This window comes from Drosophila guanche, unplaced genomic scaffold (genome assembly GCF_900245975.1).
Source record: "Drosophila guanche unplaced genomic scaffold, DGUA_6, whole genome shotgun sequence".
In the NCBI taxonomy this organism is placed as follows: Eukaryota; Metazoa; Arthropoda; class Insecta; order Diptera; family Drosophilidae; genus Drosophila; species Drosophila guanche.
In genome coordinates, this window is record NW_022995747.1 from 5,322,397 (window position 1) to 5,342,859 (window position 20,463).

Sequence of the window (20,463 nt, forward strand, 5' to 3'; positions counted from 1 at the left end):
CAACCCGCTCTCAACGCGAGTCCCTATTCAACACGAAAGCAGGCGAAAGCTTTGGGTAGGAAACTCACCAGAGCTGCGAGAGCTAATAAAGCCGATGGCAGGCAAAGTGCCAAGCTCGTGCATAACTCGACGTCCAGGCAAGCAGACCGCAGACCGCGCCGGGTGCAAGGACAACTCGGATAAAGCAATAAAAACAAAACGACCATTTCATAATAGAATTAAAAACTGTTGCGGTTGGGCATAGTCCCATAACTCACACGCCCCTTAATGGCAGGACTCCTACATATATGAAGTGAACCACACATCAATTGCTGCCGTAGTTAATTGCTATGTGAATGCACTCAAGCAACATTTAATAATAAACAGAATACCCCTGGCGTCAGTGAGGACTAAGTGAAAGTTAAGTTGTATTTAAGGATTGGCAACATTTAAGAGAGTAAAGTGCACTCTTGCTTTGCCCCATTCCTTTGTGTTCCTGGTTACCACCCACAACCCACGGCACACAACTCATTCCCACAACTGTTGGGAGGGTTCATTGACTACCATTAAAGGTGGAACGATACGGATACGATGAAGTCATGCTACTACCGCTTATGAGCAAACCCCCACTGTAGTGCTCTTCTGTAAGCAACAAAAAGGACTCTGACAAAATGCATCAAGTACTCAGCTATGAGACGGCTGTGCGGGCAAACAGTTCCCGAGAATACCGCGAATATGTCTCAAAGCGAACATGCGCCTCTCTGGTGCTGACAATTGCCTTCTTCATGCTGATAACAGGTAAGTCAGAGACGGCAGTCAGGGTCCAATACTTTCACTAACGAGTCCTCTTGTCGGCAGGCTACTTGCTGGGAAATTTTGTGTCCGAGCGAAAGTATCACATACAGCAGCTGACAAAGAGCGTAATCAAGGATATAGATGGCGAGAGATCTGTTCAAATGAGCAACGCGGATTATGCCAGCCTGCAGGAACTACAAGCATATCAAAAGACAAAGGAACAAATATTGGCCGCCGCCCAGGTGCTCAACAAGCTGCAGCAGCAGGACGAGGGCGACACATACTTGGCCACCTCGTTGAACACGGAAATCTTCAACAAGTACATCAGCTGCACCCAGGATATCCCACCAAACACCACCATACCGGCCAGTCAGTTTATCGAGCAACTGATCGACAACACGGTGGCCAGGCAGCGGCATTGCATGAGGATCATTCAGGTGGTCATCGACAATCATCTGGCCAACAGTCAGCTTTAAGCGAAATGGAAATGGAGAATGGATTAGAGAGACTTCAGAGGGTCCAAGGAATTACTCACAGGCGTGGTGCTTATGCTTAGGTGTGTGTGCTCAGATATTAAATATTGTTTCATCTTTGTCTTGCATATACATAATATATATATGTATACATAATGTATCTATTGTTTTATAAGACTTTTATATAGGTGTTTGTGTGCATTTACATTGATGTATTTTAAGCAAGAATTGTACTTGCATTCACTTTATAGGTGTTGAAAATAAACATAAAACTTCTTGTGAAACTTATGTAGTTGCATCGAAGCAGATTTTAGGATCGATCATAAACGAGCTCGCGATAAAATTCATTCTCGCCCTTGATTGGCAGGGCATGTCCGCCGCTATTGAGAACCCATTCGTATAACGAAATCACATCATCCTCGGAGAACAACAGAAACAAGTACTTGAGTGTCTTTGCCAAGAACAAACTTGGCTGCGAATCGACCGGTTCCGGTGGCATCTCGTGCACGTTCCTTATGCCGCTGTATCCGTGTGGCTTGCGGCAATATTTTTCGATTGCCTGCACCAACTTGCAGCCTAAACTGCGATACCTCTTGTCACGTGTCAGGCGCCACATGGCCAAATAGCTCTCAACGACATCTCCAGAGAGCATATAGCGATTCCTCTGATGTGGAGCTGCTTTCCCGTTTGGAAAGACAAGCACTTCCGGCGCCAGTTTCGTGGGTGTTTGTTCGTAGCTCCTGTGACACGTTTCTGTAATGCTAGTGCCGATATCTGTGTACTTTTCCCAGTGCTTCATCTGGTCATAGGCTGCTCCAAATGCAAAGAATGCACCGGAGAAACATGCCGCTTGATCCATTCGTTTTTTTTGACTGCCGTTTGCATAGTCCGATATGTATGTATCCCCTTGGGGACTTACAGTAAGCAAATTCTGCACAATGTCCAGAATGGCATCAGTGTACAGCTGCTTAGATTCTGTATCCATATTTCCCGACTGCAGCCACGACTTGAGCAAATAGTCGTGAAATCTATTTATGGAAGAGTCGCCGCCTATCCATTTGCCCGTCTTTATGTTCATCCGATTTGGGTACAATCCATTCGGCTTTGTCATGTTCCCCAACACCTTGCGGATTCGCTGCACTCGCTCTCTGTAGACTGGGTTGCCAGTGATGTCGCTCAGATACGATAACTCCAAGTGCAGTGCACCAAACTTTGAAATGTCATTACTTGATTGTGCGTGTCCTGATCTAAGGTTTATTATGGACTTGGGTATCCCCGTGGGTGTATCGAAAGCTGGCATAATCTTGTCGGCAATCTGCAGCGCCTTGTTCCTGTACAAAATGTCTCCGGTTAATGAGTATAACGATAGCATGGAGCCCAGCAGCCGTGAAGTTAGCTCGAAGACAGGAAGCGCAGCGCTTACATTGTCCAATGCAAAGTGTGCCTCGATCCAATCACGACCATGCTGATACTCCTTCTTCAAGCCCATTATGTGCAGGGTATCCAAAGCTTCGATAATAGTGGCGCCAAAGCTGTGGGTGCTGAACGTGCTGCCACGGCAGCCGCGCCTCGTTATGGGACAAAGTTCATTCGATCCCCAAGCGTATCGATGGTAGTTGCTCCAGGCATGCAGCATCATCGCTTTGACTTTCTGACGCATTGCAGGCACATCCATTTTGTGTACTGTGTGCTCAGGTAAAGATTTCATTGACCAGCGCAGTGCCATGGTTAGGAGGAAAATTGTTAGAAGTACAATAACAATACAGCGAGTCCTGTAGGTGGTGTGTGTGGTATTCCATTTCAAATGCACTCGCCGCATGTATTTGAAGTAATTCATTTAACCGCTGAGCAATTTACCGACTCTGGCCATGCCAAGCGAAGTGCCGTGCAATACTAGAAGCTGTACACTTGATTAAATATTTATACTAGCAGTACTCTTAATTGTTAATGCGTTAAATTGTTGTCACACTATTAATTATATACATAAATACATTTCAGCGCTCAGCTGGCCATCTACTGTGTGGATATAATATTTCGCATTTGTCGTATGGCCGTCACCAGACGTGGCTCACAGCCGCTGCTTAGGGTCAAGTACTGATCTGGTGCGGCCTTCAGCAAGGTGAGGATCTGTGACAATTGCAGGTTTATGGACAGTCCCAGTTCCTCGAGCACATTCGAGAGATACTCAATGTCCACACTGAGCTGCTTGGCGGACGCGGCTGGCAGCGACTTGATTTGCAGTATCTGCGCCTGATACAAAATGCAGCACTGTTCCACCACCAGCGAGAGCAAGACATCGGCACAGGGTATGGCCTGTGTGTACTTGACGTTGCACACCTCCAAGGCCTGCTTCAGAAGCGCCGAGGGAGCGAGCAACAATGGCTCTAGATGCTGCGGAAGGGTTAGCAGATATTGTCCGATCTGCGTGATACTTTCCTGGGGTGCAAAACTGAAGGATGGCATGTCGATGCCCGTCGAGGGATGAGCCTCTGCCGCTGGACGAATGTGCGCCAGGTGCGTCTCAATGGGCTGCAGCAGTATGTTCAGAGTTATGTCGTGAGTTTCGGTGAATTGAAACTTCAAAGCGGCATAGATCTGCGGAAATATGCCCAGACTGTCGGTGGCCTCCGCCTTCTTCTGCTGATAGTCAGCAATGCAATTCAGTAGTTGGGTGCGTGCTGCATGGTCACAGGTCTGGAATATTGTAATGTTTCCCCGAGTGGACTGCTTGGCCAGCTTGGTCGCCAGCGTGGTCATTCGCGTGAGCAATTCCTGTTCGAACTGATGCAGCTGCACTTGGAAGTCCGCGAGGCACTGCAACTGGGACATCGTGTACTGCAGCAGGGACCAGTTTTCACTCTGCGCTGCGTAGCTGCTGGAGCCGAGGCTGAGGCCAAGCTGCCGCTGGATGCGGCAGAAGTTCTCCAGCTGACGCTTGAAGATGCCATTCAGCAGGGTTATCAGCTTGCACAGAGCCAGATCGCTGGTAATGGCAGAGCAGCGTTCGCAGGCCTCTTTCAGCCACTCGTATAGCTTGCGGGTGCTCTCCTCCAGATGACGCACCGCATCGCTGGGCGTCGCCTGAGTCGACAGCAGACGATCCACCTGGGTAGACAGCTGCGTCTCCTCCAAGCGTGGATATTGCTGTATGAACTTGTGAAAGTATTCGAACACCGCCTCGCCCAGCTGCCGGTGCAGCTCATCGGAGAGTGTGATGTGCGACTGCTCCAGCAGCGAGTTCAAATGCAGCACAAAACTGTGGTTCACCTGCGAGAACAGACCCAGAAGTTCCAATCGCTCGTTGGATGTCTTCAGCAGCTGCAGAATGTGGGCATCCCGCGTGGGCTGGAGGGCGGGCAACAGCTCGGCGATGACCAGGAAGGGCTGCGTCGATTCTTCACTGAACAGATTTGAGCACCACTTGACCTGTCGCTGGCAGTGCTCGAGCAGCTGATCGTAGTAGAGCGTGAGAAATTGTTGCTGCTGCTGCGGCTGCGTTTCTGTGCCCTGCAGCTCCAGCGTCTGCTTCCACTGCTGCTGCCAGAGATTCTTTTGGACAGCCCGATAGTATTGCTGCAACTGCGGCAGACGCTGAATGCTCGTGAAGATCTGCACATAGTGCTGGGCCTGCTCCAAATTGGATTCCGCAAAGCACTGAACAACGCTGGGCGAGGCCAGCGCTTCCAGGCGGTTCTTGAAGTCCTCGACCTGAGTGAGACGCTCCGCATGGCCCGGCAGTTGTTCCTGGGCGAGCAGGGACTTTTGCAGCGCTATCAGCTTCTCGCAAGCACCCTGAAAATGTAAATTTTTAGTTAAATCAAATCTCAGATCAGTATTATTGCAAGCACCTTCAAATCGTTACGCTCGAATCCGTCTTCCAGCTCTGCCAATAGGTTGCCCCAGCCATCCGACTCCTGTAGCGACTCCTTGGCTGCCTGCAGCTTCGTTTGCAGCGTGTTCAGCCGCTCCAGGGTGGCCATGCATTCGCCCGTCTCACTCTGCACGGCAGCCACCTCCTGCCGCATGGCACTCATCTTCTCCTGCAGCTGGCTCACGTCGCTGTGCAACGTGGCGGACTCCTTGGCTATGCGCGGCATGCTTGATACCACCTGCCGGCTGGATTCCTCCACGGCGTAGTTCACCTGCTGCACATACAGCTGCAGCTTGGCCACGTAGCTTTGGATAAAAGACGTCGCATCGCCGTCTGTGCCACCATTCTCCTCTATGTACTTCTTGTAGTTGGCATTTATCCAGTCCGCGGGACTAAAATTTGCTTCCGAGAGGGCAGACACGTCCATTAGTAAGCAGTAGCAGTAAGTTGTTTGTTTGTTGTTAAATTTCTGGACTGATTAAATTTTAATTGTTATTGCTTTTCAGTATTTTTCTGGAATTTTTCCGAATGCTGGAATGGTAGTACTAAATTAGGCTTAGGGTTGTCAAAGGTATATAAAAATATCAATATAACGTTTTTTTTTAGAATAAATATATATTTATATCTCTTTTTGTCTCTTTTTATCTGTTTTTTGAGTTCCAAAATTTCAGCAACTTTTTTTTTCTAATGTTCAACATAAACTGAAGTATCTGGTCAATGCGGACTCATCGTCATGCGACCATCCAATTTCGCTGGAGTGATTAAATTTTCTGCTTGCAGAAACGGTAATACTAAAAAAGGTTGCCAGAAAGCTAACATATGCGAGGTGGCAGCTCTTTTCTGCATGACTCTCTCCATCTCGCTCTAACTGCAATAATTTATATTTTTTTCACAACAAAACTTGCTCCCAAAGAGACATAAATGCATTTCGAGAGTTAAATTAGCTCAGTAGGTTTGTTAAACATGTCAACGGGCAGTGCCGATCCATGGCAATTGATAGATACAAAAACTGAGCAAGAAAACAAAGAATTCTCGAGCGACTGCGACAGTTTTGAGGATAATTTCACATCCCAGGACCAGGACCAGGAAGGCAACGAAAAAGACTTTGAATCTACTAAGAAAAGCAATGATAGGAACTTCCACGATCCATTGCCTGATTCTAGCATATATTTGGAACAATTAGGTGAGACTATCCAATGGAGAGAATAATCAATCGCATCGCTAAAGCAAGCTTCATTTTCAGAGCGGAAGTTGGCCAAGGTGCAAAAGGGCAGCAAATTGTTGCAAAATTTGCAGGACAAGCGGCAGGATTGCATGCGTTCACTCCTGTCGGCCAACGGCGTACCAGTCACAATATTTGAGCAGCTGCTTGAGCTCGACACACCGATCGACAGCGGTCGGCTGCAACGTCACTTGCTTCCAGTCCAAGCCCTGACAGTGGGCGAAACCGTGCGCATAGTGGAACACGACGCTCTGCAGCAGCCCGAAGAGGAGACTGAAGTGGTAGAACACTAGTGGCGCCACAATGGACTCTACTTTCGGCAACATCTTCCTATTTCTCACCGAATTGGCGTGGAAAAGTCGCCTGACCATACCGATTCTGGTCACCACCGCATTTCTGGTTATGGACATACGCTTGCAGATTGAAATCAACATACAGTCGGGACAATTTGTGAGTAGAATCAAACAGATTCAAAGGTAACGATATTTAAAGGTGTAATCTTGTGTAGAATGCAAGCGATTTGGATGATGCTGATGATGTTTTCGACGACCAGCTGGGAGCACATGATGAGCACGACTTGGGCGAGGACAGTGGCAGCGACAGCTATTCCGACGATCTCGAGTACAACAGCGAGTACTCCAATGAGGATGGCAACAACAGCGAACCTTCCCACTACAGCCTGTACATGCATGACCCCTGGGGCTCCGACTGGGAGGCCGAAGAAGATGTCGATGTCGATGCCAATTATCCGCACGAAATGCCACTCTGACGCGCATAAAACATATAAATTTAAGAAGTAACTGGGCTTAATTAATTAGCTTTATTCTCAGTACATGTACCATTATGTATAAGTATGCATGTATATGTATATAATGTATGTACATCCTCAGCTGTAGCTAAATGTGTAACCTCCTCTCTTATTTATCCGTTTTTGTGTGTACTATAGTATATACTATACTACTATCATTTATTGTTTAATTTACATGTACAATTTGATCAACTCATCGCTCACTGCGGAGGGCGTCAGTATGCCTAGATCCGTGAAGAGCAGCGTTATGTACACCGGCGGTGTGTAGTCCACCAGGGGGTGCACCTTGGACACATCGCTAAGATGCTTGCGCGAGTACTGCAAAACGAATCAACGATTTGAGATTGAGATTTTTGCTGTCAATGATTGCATTCTCACTCACCTTGTACTCATTGGGCAAATCGCGCTGATTCAATGGATAAAGTCGCGTAAATTTAAAGCTCTCCGCGAGCACGTAGAAGGGCTTTTTCATCTCGCGAGCACACAGACCCATTGTGTAGCTGCCAATGCGGTTTATAATGCCGCCACTCTCAACCACTGCCTCGGCTCCCACCATCACAAAGTCAACGGATTCCATGACATAGCCCGTGGCCGAGTCCAGTATTAACGTGCAGTCGATGCCAGCCGCATTCAAGTCGCGGATCATCTCCTCGCTAATAAAGAAAAATTTTAATTTATGATAGCCTTCGCCTGAATAGTGGTACCCACCCGGAATTGCCTGTGCCGCCCTGCGTTACAAACACGTGGAAGGACTTTTTGTTCTGCGAGGCTGTAATCAGAGCCTTGAGGACAACACGGGACCTGGAGTGTGTCAATATGCGACAGCCGTCGCTAATAAAACGTTGCGCCTGCTTCGCAATCACCTGAAAGTGCATTAATCGATTACAATTTGAATCTTTTTGTGTGCAGCAGCAGAATCGACCTGTCGGGAGTTGTCCAGCTTGTCCAGAAAGATTTTACCCCGATTGATCATAATCAGACGGCACTCCTCCATATGCTTATCGTCCAGACTGAGCGTTATGAACCGGCAGAACAGCTCGCCGGCCGATACGATGGCTGCTATGGACAAATCCGTATTCCGCATGGCCGCCACCGCCTCCCTCATGGTCGTGTGCAGAATGTGGATGGTGCCAACTAAAAGATATGTGTGTTAGAGTATAGTAAATCACTCTCCAACCACCTTACGAACATTGTTTCTTCTCTAGTATCATTAGCAGCGTCCTTATGGCCGCTATTCCATACGACATGTCCTTGTCCTTGTCCAGCAGCTGCAGGAAGTACTTGACCACATCTGCGAGTAATCTTCGATTAAACAGTTTGAAGAGTGAGCTAATGAATGATTCTTGCTCACCAAATTCCTTGCCGGTTTCCGTAATTTGTGGCATTTTGATAAAGTTGTTAAAACCTAAAACTGTTGCTGCACGTCAACAATGCAAACGTCAATGGAACAGCTGATTCCGGCCAAAACATCAGTGCTGTAAGTGTCCACTGCTGCCGCCGTACGCGTTAGCCAACACTGTGTGCCGGGGCTAAAACGTAAACAATCTACAACAAATTTAACTATTTGTTTTTCATTTTGGCATAGAAACGACACGACACAAAATTTACAGCATGTGCCTGAAACATCAGTAAAGGCGCGACGGCAGCCAAGTGAATGCAGGATACACCTGGAGTGAGTCTGCAGCGTGTGGGAATCGACGTGGAAACTGAAGGAGAGGAGCAACCATGTTCAAGCTAGAGTCCTACATCACCCCCATTCTGCTGAGCTACGTGGCCAAGTACGTAAAGAACTTCCGTGACGAAGATGCCCAGGTGTCGCTGTGGGAGGGCGAGGTGACGTTCCAGAACCTCGACCTGCGCCTGGAGGTGCTCGAGGAGGAGCTCAATCTGCCCGTGGATCTAGTTTCGGGGCACATTCACGAGCTGAGCATCCAGGTGCCATGGACAAAGCTAATGTCGGAGCCGGTCAAGATAATCATAAACACAATTGAGTTTGTGGCCAAGCTGCCCGACGATGTGAGCAGGCAGCGGCGCGCCGCGTACCAAAAGGAGCAGCAGCGCAAGGCGAAAAAGGCCGCCATGGAGGCGGAACAGCAGCAGAAGGGAGCCGCTCCCGCCTCCAGCTCGGTCGTGGTCAACAAGATAATCAACAACATCACGCTGCAGTGCCACAACATCATTCTGAAGTATGTCGAGGACGACATTGTGGTGTCCATGAATGTCCAGTGCCTGAACTTCAGCCCCGCCGGAGAGAACTGGAAGCACACGATGGTGGATGTGCATCCGGTGTCGGTGTTTATGCGCAGACTGCTGCAAATATCCGATCTAACCATCTGCCTGGACAAGCGGAACACTGCGGGCAGGATTGAGGTGTGCCAGGAGCCGGTCCTCTATCGCTGCACCCTGGAGTGCCGCGTCCTGCGCAAGTACAACGTCAACACAGTCAGCACCTCGAGCACGACGAGGATCGGAGTCTTCACCAAGGCATTGGACATCAATGTATCCTCGCTGCAGTTCCCCATGGTCATGCGTCTGATCAAAATGCTGCTGGAACTCAAGCCAGCGGAGATGGAGGAGGAAATCATGAACCTGGACGACCCAGAGGAGTCTGCGGAGGGCAATGAAACGCCTGCGGGTGGTGCACAGCCCGAGAGCCAGAGCTATCTGTGGTGGGCGTGGAACCTTTTGCCCAGCTTCGAGTCGCAGGCCCCAGCCAGTGCGGACGAGGAGATCTTAGGCCATGCCTTCGACATGGGCATCTATGCGGAGGAGCTGAACTTTCAGCTGAAGAACTCGGAGTACTTCACCGATCAGGCCATGGGCGGCATAAAGCGGATCCGCTACACGCCCATCCTGCGCATCAGCCTGGGCGGCATCTACTACGAGCGATCGCTGCTGAAGGAGAACGATTGGACGAACGTGAAGGCGGGGCTCTCGAGCATTTGCATGGAGCCACTGGGCGCATACAGAAGCGAAGATCCAGTCGATCGGATGCTGGTCAACACCCGCGAGGTGAGTAGATGAATTATTTGAGAGATTTTAAGTTATATATTCCACGACAAATCCCTTGCAGGCCCTCAAGGAGCGGTCGTTCATTGACAAGAGCCTCTTCGACGAGAACTTTATGTTCTCGGATCGCACCTGGTGCAGCCACAACTACGAGGACTACGTGGCCAGGAACACCGATGAGTACATGCTCTTCCGCAGCCCCGTGCTATCGTTCGACATTGTCGAGTATCGTGCGCCGAGGCCGAACAGCCATCCGCTGGCCGAGAGCCAGCTGAAGGATATGGGACTGCGCATTCAGTATCGACTTCTGTCTGCTGGCATCACTTTCCACTTCTCACAGTCGTTTCTGCAGGTTAAGAATGTAATTAGCGATTTATTGCGTCCTTACGATTACACGGGATATCATTCAGAGTCGATCAAAGTCGCCGCCACAGTCGAGGAGCCACAGCAACAGCCCCCTGCCCCGCCGGAGCACAAGAACACAGACATGACCCTGGCGGACTTGGAGTACCTCATTGGCTGCGCGCCCACCTGCAACTACAAGATTGAGCTGCGCAACATGACCATTCAGCTGTACCCGCGCCAGCAGCCAGAGGAGTCCTCGGCGGCCAATCAGCATCAGCTGGCGACCACCGTCAAGCAATCCCTGCTGCCGTATCTACAGCTCAAGCTACCCTTGGTGGAGGGCACGCTGTGCGGGCCAGTGAACGCCCATCGTCTCGTGCAACTGATTACCCCGCTGCAGGACAAGCCGCGGGAGCTCATCAATTCGTGCTACAATTGCTATCGATTCAATGTGAAGAACCTCACTCTGATGATACTGAACACGACGCCGGAGAACGGCCGCGCCAAGCTGCTGAACATTCCACGTATGCAGTTGAACGTCAATCGCCTGCTGCTGCCCCATCTCTGGCGACCCAACGATGCAGCGTTGGAAACGGCGGAGATCCAATCGGAGATCCTCACTCTGGAGTTCTCGAAGCGCGAGTTGATCCTCGCCAAGCGCATTGTTCCCCTTCTAACGAGCTTCAGCGGCACAGAGCTGTGTGCTCTGTCCCAGCTTGTGGCCCAGTCTACGCCCTCTTCGGATGTGATCAAGCTGCAGACGCTGGCCACAAAGTTGCAGCTCAATTGCCACAAATATCACACGCATCTCTCGGCCAATGTGTCGCTGCGCAGCCTCAACACCGATGTCTACCACTCGAAGATGAACATGCGGAATGTGGTGCTGTCCACCACCAAGGACCTCAACAACAAGTGGATAGAGGTGCAGCTACAGCTGCCGTTACAGGAGGCAGCAGCCGTGGAACAAGAGCGCATGCCGGGCACTGTCTTGTGCCTGTGGGTGGAACCCTTTCGCCTCACCACGGACATCTATCTGCTGCAGTTTCTCAATTTTCCAGAACACAAAGAGAAGAAGAAGTCCATGGAAAATGGTAAGGCAGCGAAGCTTGAACTTAAAGCTACTCTCTAATAACACTTTTTGTTACATTTTCAGAGCTGGAAATGGAAGTGGAGGCTGCCACCAGCCAGTCCGAACTGCAATTTCCTCAATCTGTGTCAAACTATTCCACAATATCGGCCACCGCGTTGCCCCTGCAGCCGCGTCGCATCAGCCGCAACAATAGCCGCAAGATCTCCGTGCCAGAGGAGACTGTGCACCTCAGCTCGGAGCGGGATGAGCGACACACACAAACGGAACCCATAACTGGCTTACTGACCGACAGTAAGAGTGAGCAGAAGAGTGGCTTTGATCTTGGTCAGCTGGTGAAGCGACTCAGCTCCATGGTGGTGGTCGTGGAGATTGCCCAAGTCCGTGTAGACGTCTGCGATTTGATGGTGCGCAAGAGCCCGACGGAGACTGATGTGGAGTACACATCGATACGGCTGCCACGCATGAAGATCAAATCCAGCAACTTTGACTTTATTTCGCGTGGCAACATACGAAGCGTCATTCTGGTGGCTGCCAAAGCGGATCTCATCAATTGGGTGATAGATCTCAACGATCTGAATGTGTGCTACTGCAGAGGAGACGCCACAGAATTGGTGCTGGAACCAGTGAGGACAACCATCACGCTGGCCATGTCCCATAAGTTAGCAGAAGAGAAGCAGCAGCAACAGCAACATTCCAAAAAGACAAACGAGGAGGAGCAGAGCAAGGACAAACCTGTCGAACCTGAGCGCGGCTTTGGTACTTATTCAATCAATGTGCACGTGGACATGTCGCCCATCAATATTTTCGCTCGAAGGGTAAGCTAAAACATACGTTAATCGTTCTAAAAGTAGCTCTAATCCCACGACATTTCAGTTGAAACTCCTGCACGAACATTATAAAATCATAACCGAGATTCACAGATCTCTCAGTCCCGAAGATGATGGCAATATCAAATCGAGTAGGGCACCCCGACTGGAGGTCTACACGGGCAGCTCACAAAACTATCCAGTGATCAAGGAATTTCTAGAGCTGGATCCAAACTTTGAGCCGCCGCAAGCGAAGAAAGGTAAGAAAAATAAAGAGAACCATTTCCTGTCTTACATCTGATGCCTTTTTTCAGTTTCCGCAGTGGATTTCTCGCTGATATTCTTTTGCCAGTGGACCATACCACGCATCAGCTTCGAAATGGAAAGCCCTGCAGAACGCAAGCAGAACAAGATTGTTGTAACCTTTGAGGATCTGCTGCTGAACATGGACAAGCATTCGGACTTTACGAAAATCACCACCAAGGTGGAGAATCTGGGACTCAACTACTACGAGGCCAGGCCGCAGGGACAGTGGCAAAAGAAGGATGAATTCTATATTAAAATGCTCGGGGACAGCACCAATTTGCCGCTGATCAGTGTGGTGGTTACCAGCGTCAGCCTGCAGGATTTGTACTCAAAGATTGGAGCCAGAAATCACCGCAACAAGCAGCACACAATCTCTGAGCTGCTCATCGAAGTGCAGCCCATTGAGATGGTCTTGGATCTGGATCAAATCACTGACTTTGTCATTCCACTGTGTGGAGTGATAGAAATAATGAGGGGCAGCAATCAGCCAACGGAACAGCGGCCAGCTGCTGAGAGTCGCGTGACAACTGTGCAGGATCTGCCCATGGTGCATCTGAACAGCAAGGGAATTTACATTTATCTGCCATTGGCCACGGGCCGAAAGTGCTGCAGTGTACTGCTGCTGAGGGTAAGATTTAGGCGCTCATCTTTGAGAACTTCCCCGCAACTTCATTCCTTTTTTGTAGATTGAGAGTGTGCAGCTGACGCCCAGCCTGGAGAATCCTTTGGTGCGCCAATTGGTGCGGCAGGACATCTACCAGAAAGCCGCCGAGCTGAACATGCTGAGCACACCTGGAGCCCTGGTCGAGGATCGTCAGTACGAGCTAAGCGTGCGAAAGGTCTCCCTGTCCACGGGCAACTGGCTGCAGACCCAAAAGTATCACATGGAAAAGAGTCTCGCCAGCGAGCACCACAATCCGGCCTTCGAGTGGAACAACCAGACACGCCCCACCGAGCTGGATCACATGGACATCTTCAGGGACTTTGACTTCATCATGGTCTATGCCCCAGCCATCATCTACGATCGTTTCTTCGTCTGCGGCCAGAGCGTGGAGTACAATTGCGTGACGGACTTTGTGGCCACACTGACGACGCATCAAATTAATTTGATATCCTGCATTCTGGTGCGCTTTCAGCGCTTGCGCAGTGTCCTTGATCAGGTGTATGCCAAGCAGCCTTCGCTGCAGTCCATGCCCGTGGACATATCGGCCAAGAGCAGTCGCCTGAGGCTGTCCCACGCCAAGCGTAGTCGTTCCAGCTTCGTGGATGCCCGCAGCAGCAGCGATATCTTTATGGGCTCCTGTCAGAGTGATTCCGGAATACATATCGCAGGGAGAAGTCGTCTAATGGGTTCGCAGAAATCCCAAGAGGAGCTGCAACCGAGTGGCGTGAGCTACCCGCAAAGTGTCTCCTTTGTGGCTGGCATATTCGTGCTGAAAATCTACGATGTTTTGGAGCTGGATGACCCAGAACTGCCAGTGATGAAGCCGCTCATTCTGCTGACTGTCTCGCAGCCCAGCTACATGTGCACCCAAAGCCTGAAGGCAACCATTACGCAGGCATCCATCTTCAATCTGAACGTAACTGTGGCCACTCCTGCCACGGAGACATCGGTGGAGTCGGGAGAGTTCAATGAGTCTGTGTTTGACACACTGCCGGGTACCCTCAGCAGCTCGGGCATTCCCCCACCGCTGCTCACTGTGCGCTCCCAGTGCGATCGCATCCATCAGACCGAAGTGGATGTGGAGGTGCGCAAACCCATTGTGCTGCGCCTGTGTGAGCCGAACATTCAGCAGCTGGCCAGCGATACCATTCGCATCTACACGGTGCTCCTGGAGAGTCCCTGCTTTGCGGTGCGCAGCGAGCGGCCTGTGGTGCAGGGGCCACAGCTGCGGCAAATGAAACGAAACTGCTACAATTCGGATCGCTTGAATCTGTCCTTCGATCAGATCAGCCTTAAGCTGTACGACGAGGAACGAACGTACAAATGCAGCGCCGTCTGGCTGGACTTTAGCACCAGCATCAAGTTCAATCCGCGTCCCCAGAAGGCCGTCATACGCTCCACGATTGGCTCCTTCTACATGCAGGCGGGCGAGAAGATCTTTCTGCATCCACTGCTGATGCGTTTGTCCGTGGATCTGGTCAGTGAGCCGTGGGCGGACGATCTCCTCATCAACGCCACGCTCAAGCTACACTTGCTGCACATCGATGCGAGCGCTTGGAGCATTCTGCAGCTGCAAAAGGCACACGAAGGTCTCAGGCGTATCCTTGGCTATGCCCAGCGGGAGTGGCAGAGCTTCCTGCTGCAACGTCCGATCATGGGCACTCCAGTGGAGGTTGAACCCGGCACCCTCATCAAGTGCAATCCATCGTTGGACTCGATTGGGCGCCACAAACGTTTGCTGAAAACCAAAGCGGAGTTATACCAGGACGACCTCCGAGCTGGCGCCTTTCAGTTTGTCTACTTGAACTCGGAGTCTGTGCTGCCCATGCCCTACCAGGTGCAGATTATCAAGAAGAATTATGGCATCATTTGCTGGCGCTATCCACAGCCACGGCAGATGACCAGCATTCACATTTATCCCATTCCCATGCCAGTAAGGATTCACTTTTCTCTCTGCTTTTGGCTGTCTTCTAATTGATTTCCCTCTTGCAGGACTCCAATCCCATACACATCAAGTGCCGCATGGAATACTTTAGTGAAACGCACGAGACATTTCTGCACTACTGCGACTTTCAGCTGTCGGAGACAGTCACCAAGCAGCTATCCCCGCCGGAACGTCAAATCTGTGCAAATATCTGGCGCGTGGTCATACTGCAATCGTTGATCTCGGTGGATGGCACCTGCTTTGAGGGCGATGAGGATGAAGATTTGCACTCTGTGAGCACTTTAAGCAGTGGACGGGCATTCATTTGCTTACTCAATTTATTTTGTAGATCGACAGCGGCCGCATTGATCAGTCCTTCAAGACGGATGCCGACAACGATTTCATATTGCATCCAAAGGTGCTCGTGGGGTGCATGCGCATCGACACCATCTTCCGGGCAGAGGCAGTGCCCAAGCTGCAGCTGCTGTTGTGTTGCCAGGACATGGAAGTGAATCTGTTGAATCTGCCGGATCCCAAGGGGCAACTGCCATCCCTGCTGAAGGAATACTCGCTGAAGCGCACCACAGATTGCCCGCAGACCTTTCTCACCCTCCACGTGGGCGATCTGCAGTTGCACTCGGCAGTCTATGCCAGGAACAACTTTAGTTTGGAGACTGATTTCCGCGCTAGGGTCAAGTGTCTGGACTATGGCTTTCTCAACATGCTGGACATTATGGAGCCCATGAAGTTCTCCAGCTACGCGATGTTTGCCCACTCTCCGCGCTCGCTCAAAGCGAACTTTCTGCTGGACAAGCTGCGCTTCAACTGTGCGCCCTACATGATCCACACGCTGCTCAGCTCCAAGCACCACTGGCAGGAGGTGCTGCGCAAGAGCGAGCTGCGTCACACGCTCATGCCCAAGTGCGTGGTGGTCAATCGCATGCAGGCGGCTCTCAGCTTCGGGCAGACGGGCACAAGCGAGCAAATATCCCTGGCACCACACGAACTGCAGCTCTATCACTTCCGCAGTTGTGGTCAAGGCCAAGAGCTGACTTTCTTCGTTAAGCATCCAGAAACCAATCAAATGGAGGCCAGCAGTTCGCTGCACATTGCCCTGAAGTTCGAGGAGGAGCAACGGGTCCACCATTTGCGTGTGGGCAAGTCTTGCATCACCATCAACGTGGGCAAACTGTCTGCCACACAGATCTATATCCTGGTTAAGGGACAGATTGAGGTGATCAGCATGGTGCCGTTTGAGTTGATTACCGAATTCCGCCACGAGGGTAAAAGCTACGACGAGCAAACGACGCCACACGAGCACCTGCTTCGGGCCAGCGGTAGAGCCTCCTTCTACCAGACTGTGCTGCGGAATGGAGACATCAATTTGCGGTAGGAAATTTCCCTAGTTTTGCTCGCATTTAGAACTCAATTTTCCCTTTTTTAAACAGTCTCAAATTTGCTGCTGGTCGCGGCAAGGGACGCACTGGCGACATTCCACTGAAGACCAACAATAATCTGCCTTGGCTGGTCAAGGTGCCCACGCACAACCCCAACCAGCAGTTTGTCAGCCTCTGGGTGCGCATCTTGCGCGAGGATGTGGTCGTGGATGCAGCAGACTCGGAGTTTTATCCACAGAAGATATTGATTTGCATTTGGCCCATCTTTGAGGTGTGCAACATGCTGAGCGGTGAGCTGCAGGCCACAGAAGATACGACTGGGGAGAGCGCGCCGATCGAGGCACATGGCGGAAGGTTGTCGCTGCAAACGGCCACCACACACAGCACAGAACATCGTATGGGCTTTCAGTTTCCGTAGGTTATCAAATATCTTCCACTTTAAGCTTCTGTAAACCCAATTTATTACAGAGCTCCACTGTGCAGCACTTCCCGGGATGAATATACGCTCATGCTGAAGACCATGGACTGGCACAAGTTCTTCTACTTCGATCCCGCTTTGTGGACAATTGAGAACTCTCTGCACAAGCTGGGCAAGACGCTGAAGCCCAAGTGGCCGCTCAACGATGATGAGGAGCTGCGCGTGCGTCGGCATGTGCCACTGGCCAATGCCTTCGATGTGGAATACCGCGTGCAGGCCACGCGGGAGTTCTCCTGCACCTTGGGACTGGACGTTTCTGCCTGGGGCATGTTCATCAATGCCACGGGCTTGGACCTAAGCATCGGTCAGGCCAACCGCGAGCGACATCAACTCAAAGCAAACTGCCTGGAAATGGTGCCAAAATTGTGCGGCGTCTTCACCATTGATGTGCCCTTTGGCAGCAGTTGGATTGCCTCAACGCCCATCTACCTGGAGGAGCTGGCCAAGACAGTGGAGAATGGCCCCAAGCGAGCGCTGATGCTACGCTCGAGTTCCTTTGTGGATGTTGTGGTGGTGCGCAACGAGGAGGTGCTGCGCATGATGCTGGAGTACCGCCTGGAGGATGGGCGTCGTGTGTTCAAACTGCGCTCTAAGTTTGTCATCACAAACTTTACAGATGTCCCACTGAATGCGCTGCCATTGACGATGGATCACAAGGAGACCTCCACACGGGAGGCAGTGAATGCGTTCAGCATGGCCAAGCGGAATCGCAGTCTTGTGTGTGTGGAGGGGACAAAGAATTGGTAAGAAATTGGAGAGCGTTTATCCTTACAGCTCTAACTCATACTCCCCTCTGCAGCATTGGCGTGACGGTGGATGTTTTCTACGATCTGAATGCCCAGGCGGCTAATCATACCTGTGATACGGCTTTTGTCTTCTTTCTGTGCTTCAGTGTGGCGGGCAGTCGTGATGTTTCCATACCCATACCCCTGGCCATACCGTTCACCAGGCGCTGCTTTAGCCTGCAATCCGGACGGGACTCTGTGCCCTTTATGATCACGCTCATCGAGAAGGATAACGTCCACTATCTGAACATATTCCGTGACACAGCGCCAGCGTTGATCATCAGCAATAGCACAAATGTAAAGTTCATTGTGGCGCAGACGAGTGCCTCGGGGAATAGCAATGTAACCTGCACCAATTCCGAGTTTGTGGGCCGGCACTTTGAGTGGAATCAACTGGTGGCGCCGCACAGTGAATGTTACTACACCCCGCCGCAGATGTACGCCAACTTTCCCGATGTGGAGTTTACCTCGTGCAATTTGTCGCTGGCTGTTTACAATGGTGGGTACAGCACACACACGAGACTGAAGAGTTTAAGCGAAATCTAAGCGAGTTTCTTCCTTTCAGAGTCTTCCTGTGGCAAGCAGAAACTCGGCTGGTCAAAGCCCATTAGAACAGACAAGTCGTGGAAGAAGTTTCTGCATGTGCCGCAACATGGCGATGTGAAGGTGGTCGTCTGTGATAAGCATCGCGTCATACGCGTCAACATCTACTACATAGCCCAGCAGCTGGAGTTCTCTGTAAAGGATCTACGCTCGCGGCTGAAAAAGCCAGAGACACACTCGGAGCAGCAGCAAGTTCAAGAGAGCACCGTGGCAGAGGTTGAGCCTGCAGCTCCCAGCGATCCCTTACCCTTGCCGGACATTGCGAGCTGTGCGCACTTCAGCGAGGAATGCCACGTCCCGCCACAGATCAAGCTGCGAATCTTTGTGAAGCGTTTTGTGTTCAGCCTGCAGACGGACAACCGGGAGAAGGACTACCTAAAGACGGAGGTGTGCAATGTCTATGCGGATGACACAATGCTGGCCTACGACGACGACGAGGATCAGCGAGTGCTGCGCTTGCAGCTGCCCAATCTGCAGGTGGACAATCAGCTGTACTCCAGCGGCAAGTACGACTTCCCAGTGCTGCTCTGTGCGGAGCAGTTGTACAGGCGGCATCATGGCATGCCGCAGGTATACGATCTGGATGAGGTCTACAAGCAGCAGACTGGACCCGTCTCGCTGCTCACGTTCTATTTGTATCAGGACGAGCTGCAGCTGCAGGCCGTGCGGTGTCATGTGCAACCGTTTCGTGTCTACATTGAGGATGCATATCTCAATCAGTTGCTGGAGACGCTGGTGGAGTGTGAGCCATCCCATTGCGTGCACACGCCCGTCGAGGAGCAGGAGAGAATCCTCCTGCCCGATGGCCAGATCCTCTTGCCCGACCATGTCGTAGCGCAGTCTTTGTACATTGCCGAGCCGCTGCGCCTCAACAGCTTCACCGTGGAGCCGCTGAGCTTGCTCCTGTCCGTCCACACCTCCTCCAGGCTGTACATAGCCCTCGATCACTCTCCACTCTCCTTCTCCCGCTACGAGCGACAGCAGATCCTCACAGTCCCCCTGCGCTTCGGCCAATCCCTGGGCCTGCACTACCTCAGCGGTGCCATTTTCGGCGCTGGCTGGGTGGTCGGTTCCCTCGAGATTCTGGGCAGTCCCAGCGGACTGGCGCGCTCCTTCAGCACTGGACTGCGAGACTTCATCTCGATGCCGGTGCAGGGCCTCTTCCGTGGCCCCTGGGGCTTCATGGTGGGCGTCACACAAGGCTCTGCCTCGCTGCTGCGCAACGTGACGGCGGGCACGGTGAATTCGGTGACCAAGCTGGCCGGCTCGGTGGCCCGCAATCTGGACAGGCTCACGCTGGACGCCGAACACATTGAACTGACGGAGGCCAGGCGACGTGCACGACCACAGGGCTTTGCCGATGGCCTCACCCAAGGCTTGACGGGACTCGGCATCAGTCTGCTGGGCGCCGTGGGAGGACTGGCACACCACACACTCGAGGCACGCAGCTCCGTGGGTGTCATTGCCGGCTTGACCAAGGGCATTGTGGGCGCCTTTACGAAACCCATCAGTGGCGCGGCCGAAATGCTGGCCCTCACCGGTCAGGGAGTGCTCCACACGGTCGGCTTCAACGCCATGCCGCAGCAGGTGGAGCCCAGCGTCTCGCGGAACACGGCGCTCCACCCGGGCTCGTATCGTATATGGAGCAGTCTGCCCGAGGAGCTGCGCCACGCTCAGATATTGTTGTTCTGCGAGATCACGCTGCTCGCGAGGGATCATCAGCTGCGACCGGCACTGCTCTTCCTCACCACCTCGGTGCTGGCCATTATGGAGTCGGACAACGATGATCTGACCTTTGCCTCGGCAGTGAGCAAGGTGGCTGTGGCCGAGGATCGCGATGATGCCACAAAGTTTTACCTTAGCCTCAAGCCCGAGCAAATGGAGGACTTTGAAGGGGTGAGTGGAATG

The 20,463-nt window shown here is 51.6% G+C and overlaps 6 protein-coding genes and 1 long non-coding RNA gene across 11 annotated transcripts in view; 5 read left to right on the forward strand and 2 right to left on the reverse strand.

The window, feature by feature from the left end:
* The window catches only part of LOC117583641, a 22,943-nt gene continuing 2,480 nt past the window's right edge, over positions 1-20,463 (forward strand). The window contains exon 1 of the long non-coding RNA XR_004573803.1: positions 1-613. This is a non-coding gene — a long non-coding RNA (uncharacterized LOC117583641). The remainder of the gene's footprint in view (positions 614-20,463) is intronic.
* On the forward strand, positions 612-1,283 carry LOC117583633. Its single transcript, XM_034272082.1, has 2 exons — positions 612-777; positions 838-1,283. Exons 1-2 carry the CDS (start codon positions 651-653, stop codon positions 1,248-1,250), a joined length of 540 nt encoding a protein of 179 aa, XP_034127973.1. The 5' UTR covers positions 612-650; the 3' UTR covers positions 1,251-1,283.
* Positions 2,226-5,587, reverse strand: LOC117583621 (conserved oligomeric Golgi complex subunit 7). Its single transcript, XM_034272069.1, has 2 exons — positions 5,096-5,587; positions 2,226-5,039 (listed from the first exon to the last, which is right to left on the reverse strand). The coding sequence occupies exons 1-2, from the start codon at positions 5,543-5,545 to the stop codon at positions 3,261-3,263; spliced, it is 2,229 nt and encodes a 742-aa protein (XP_034127960.1). The 5' UTR covers positions 5,546-5,587; the 3' UTR covers positions 2,226-3,260.
* Positions 6,037-6,658, forward strand: LOC117583634. The gene is made up of 2 exons (XM_034272083.1): positions 6,037-6,301; positions 6,362-6,658. Exons 1-2 carry the CDS (start codon positions 6,082-6,084, stop codon positions 6,631-6,633), a joined length of 492 nt encoding a protein of 163 aa, XP_034127974.1. The 5' UTR covers positions 6,037-6,081; the 3' UTR covers positions 6,634-6,658.
* On the forward strand, positions 6,608-7,303 carry LOC117583640. The gene is made up of 2 exons (XM_034272088.1): positions 6,608-6,790; positions 6,849-7,303. Exons 1-2 carry the CDS (start codon positions 6,644-6,646, stop codon positions 7,107-7,109), a joined length of 408 nt encoding a protein of 135 aa, XP_034127979.1. The 5' UTR covers positions 6,608-6,643; the 3' UTR covers positions 7,110-7,303.
* LOC117583630 (translation initiation factor eIF-2B subunit alpha) lies at positions 7,129-8,641 on the reverse strand. The gene is made up of 6 exons (XM_034272078.1): positions 8,500-8,641; positions 8,338-8,439; positions 8,071-8,282; positions 7,857-8,011; positions 7,531-7,801; positions 7,129-7,466 (listed from the first exon to the last, which is right to left on the reverse strand). Exons 1-6 carry the CDS (start codon positions 8,531-8,533, stop codon positions 7,320-7,322), a joined length of 921 nt encoding a protein of 306 aa, XP_034127969.1. The 5' UTR covers positions 8,534-8,641; the 3' UTR covers positions 7,129-7,319.
* LOC117583617 (vacuolar protein sorting-associated protein 13B) overlaps positions 8,681-20,463 on the forward strand; it is a 12,131-nt gene continuing 348 nt past the window's right edge. Inside the window, exons 1-12 of one of the 5 annotated variants that reach the window (XM_034272059.1) lie at positions 8,689-10,160; positions 10,222-11,593; positions 11,656-12,407; positions 12,466-12,658; positions 12,713-13,332; positions 13,391-15,301; positions 15,361-15,585; positions 15,642-16,681; positions 16,741-17,103; positions 17,158-17,910; positions 17,967-18,451; positions 18,518-20,451. In XM_034272059.1, the coding sequence (XP_034127950.1) occupies positions 8,874-10,160; positions 10,222-11,593; positions 11,656-12,407; positions 12,466-12,658; positions 12,713-13,332; positions 13,391-15,301; positions 15,361-15,585; positions 15,642-16,681; positions 16,741-17,103; positions 17,158-17,910; positions 17,967-18,451; positions 18,518-20,451 (10,935 nt within the window). In that variant the 5' untranslated portion in view covers positions 8,689-8,873. Of the gene's footprint in view, positions 10,161-10,221; positions 11,594-11,655; positions 12,408-12,465; positions 12,659-12,712; positions 13,333-13,390; positions 15,302-15,360; positions 15,586-15,641; positions 16,682-16,740; positions 17,104-17,157; positions 17,911-17,966; positions 18,452-18,517; positions 20,452-20,463 lie in introns of those variants that run through there. The other 4 variants (XM_034272060.1, XM_034272061.1, XM_034272062.1 and 1 more) reach the window with 4 other exon arrangements.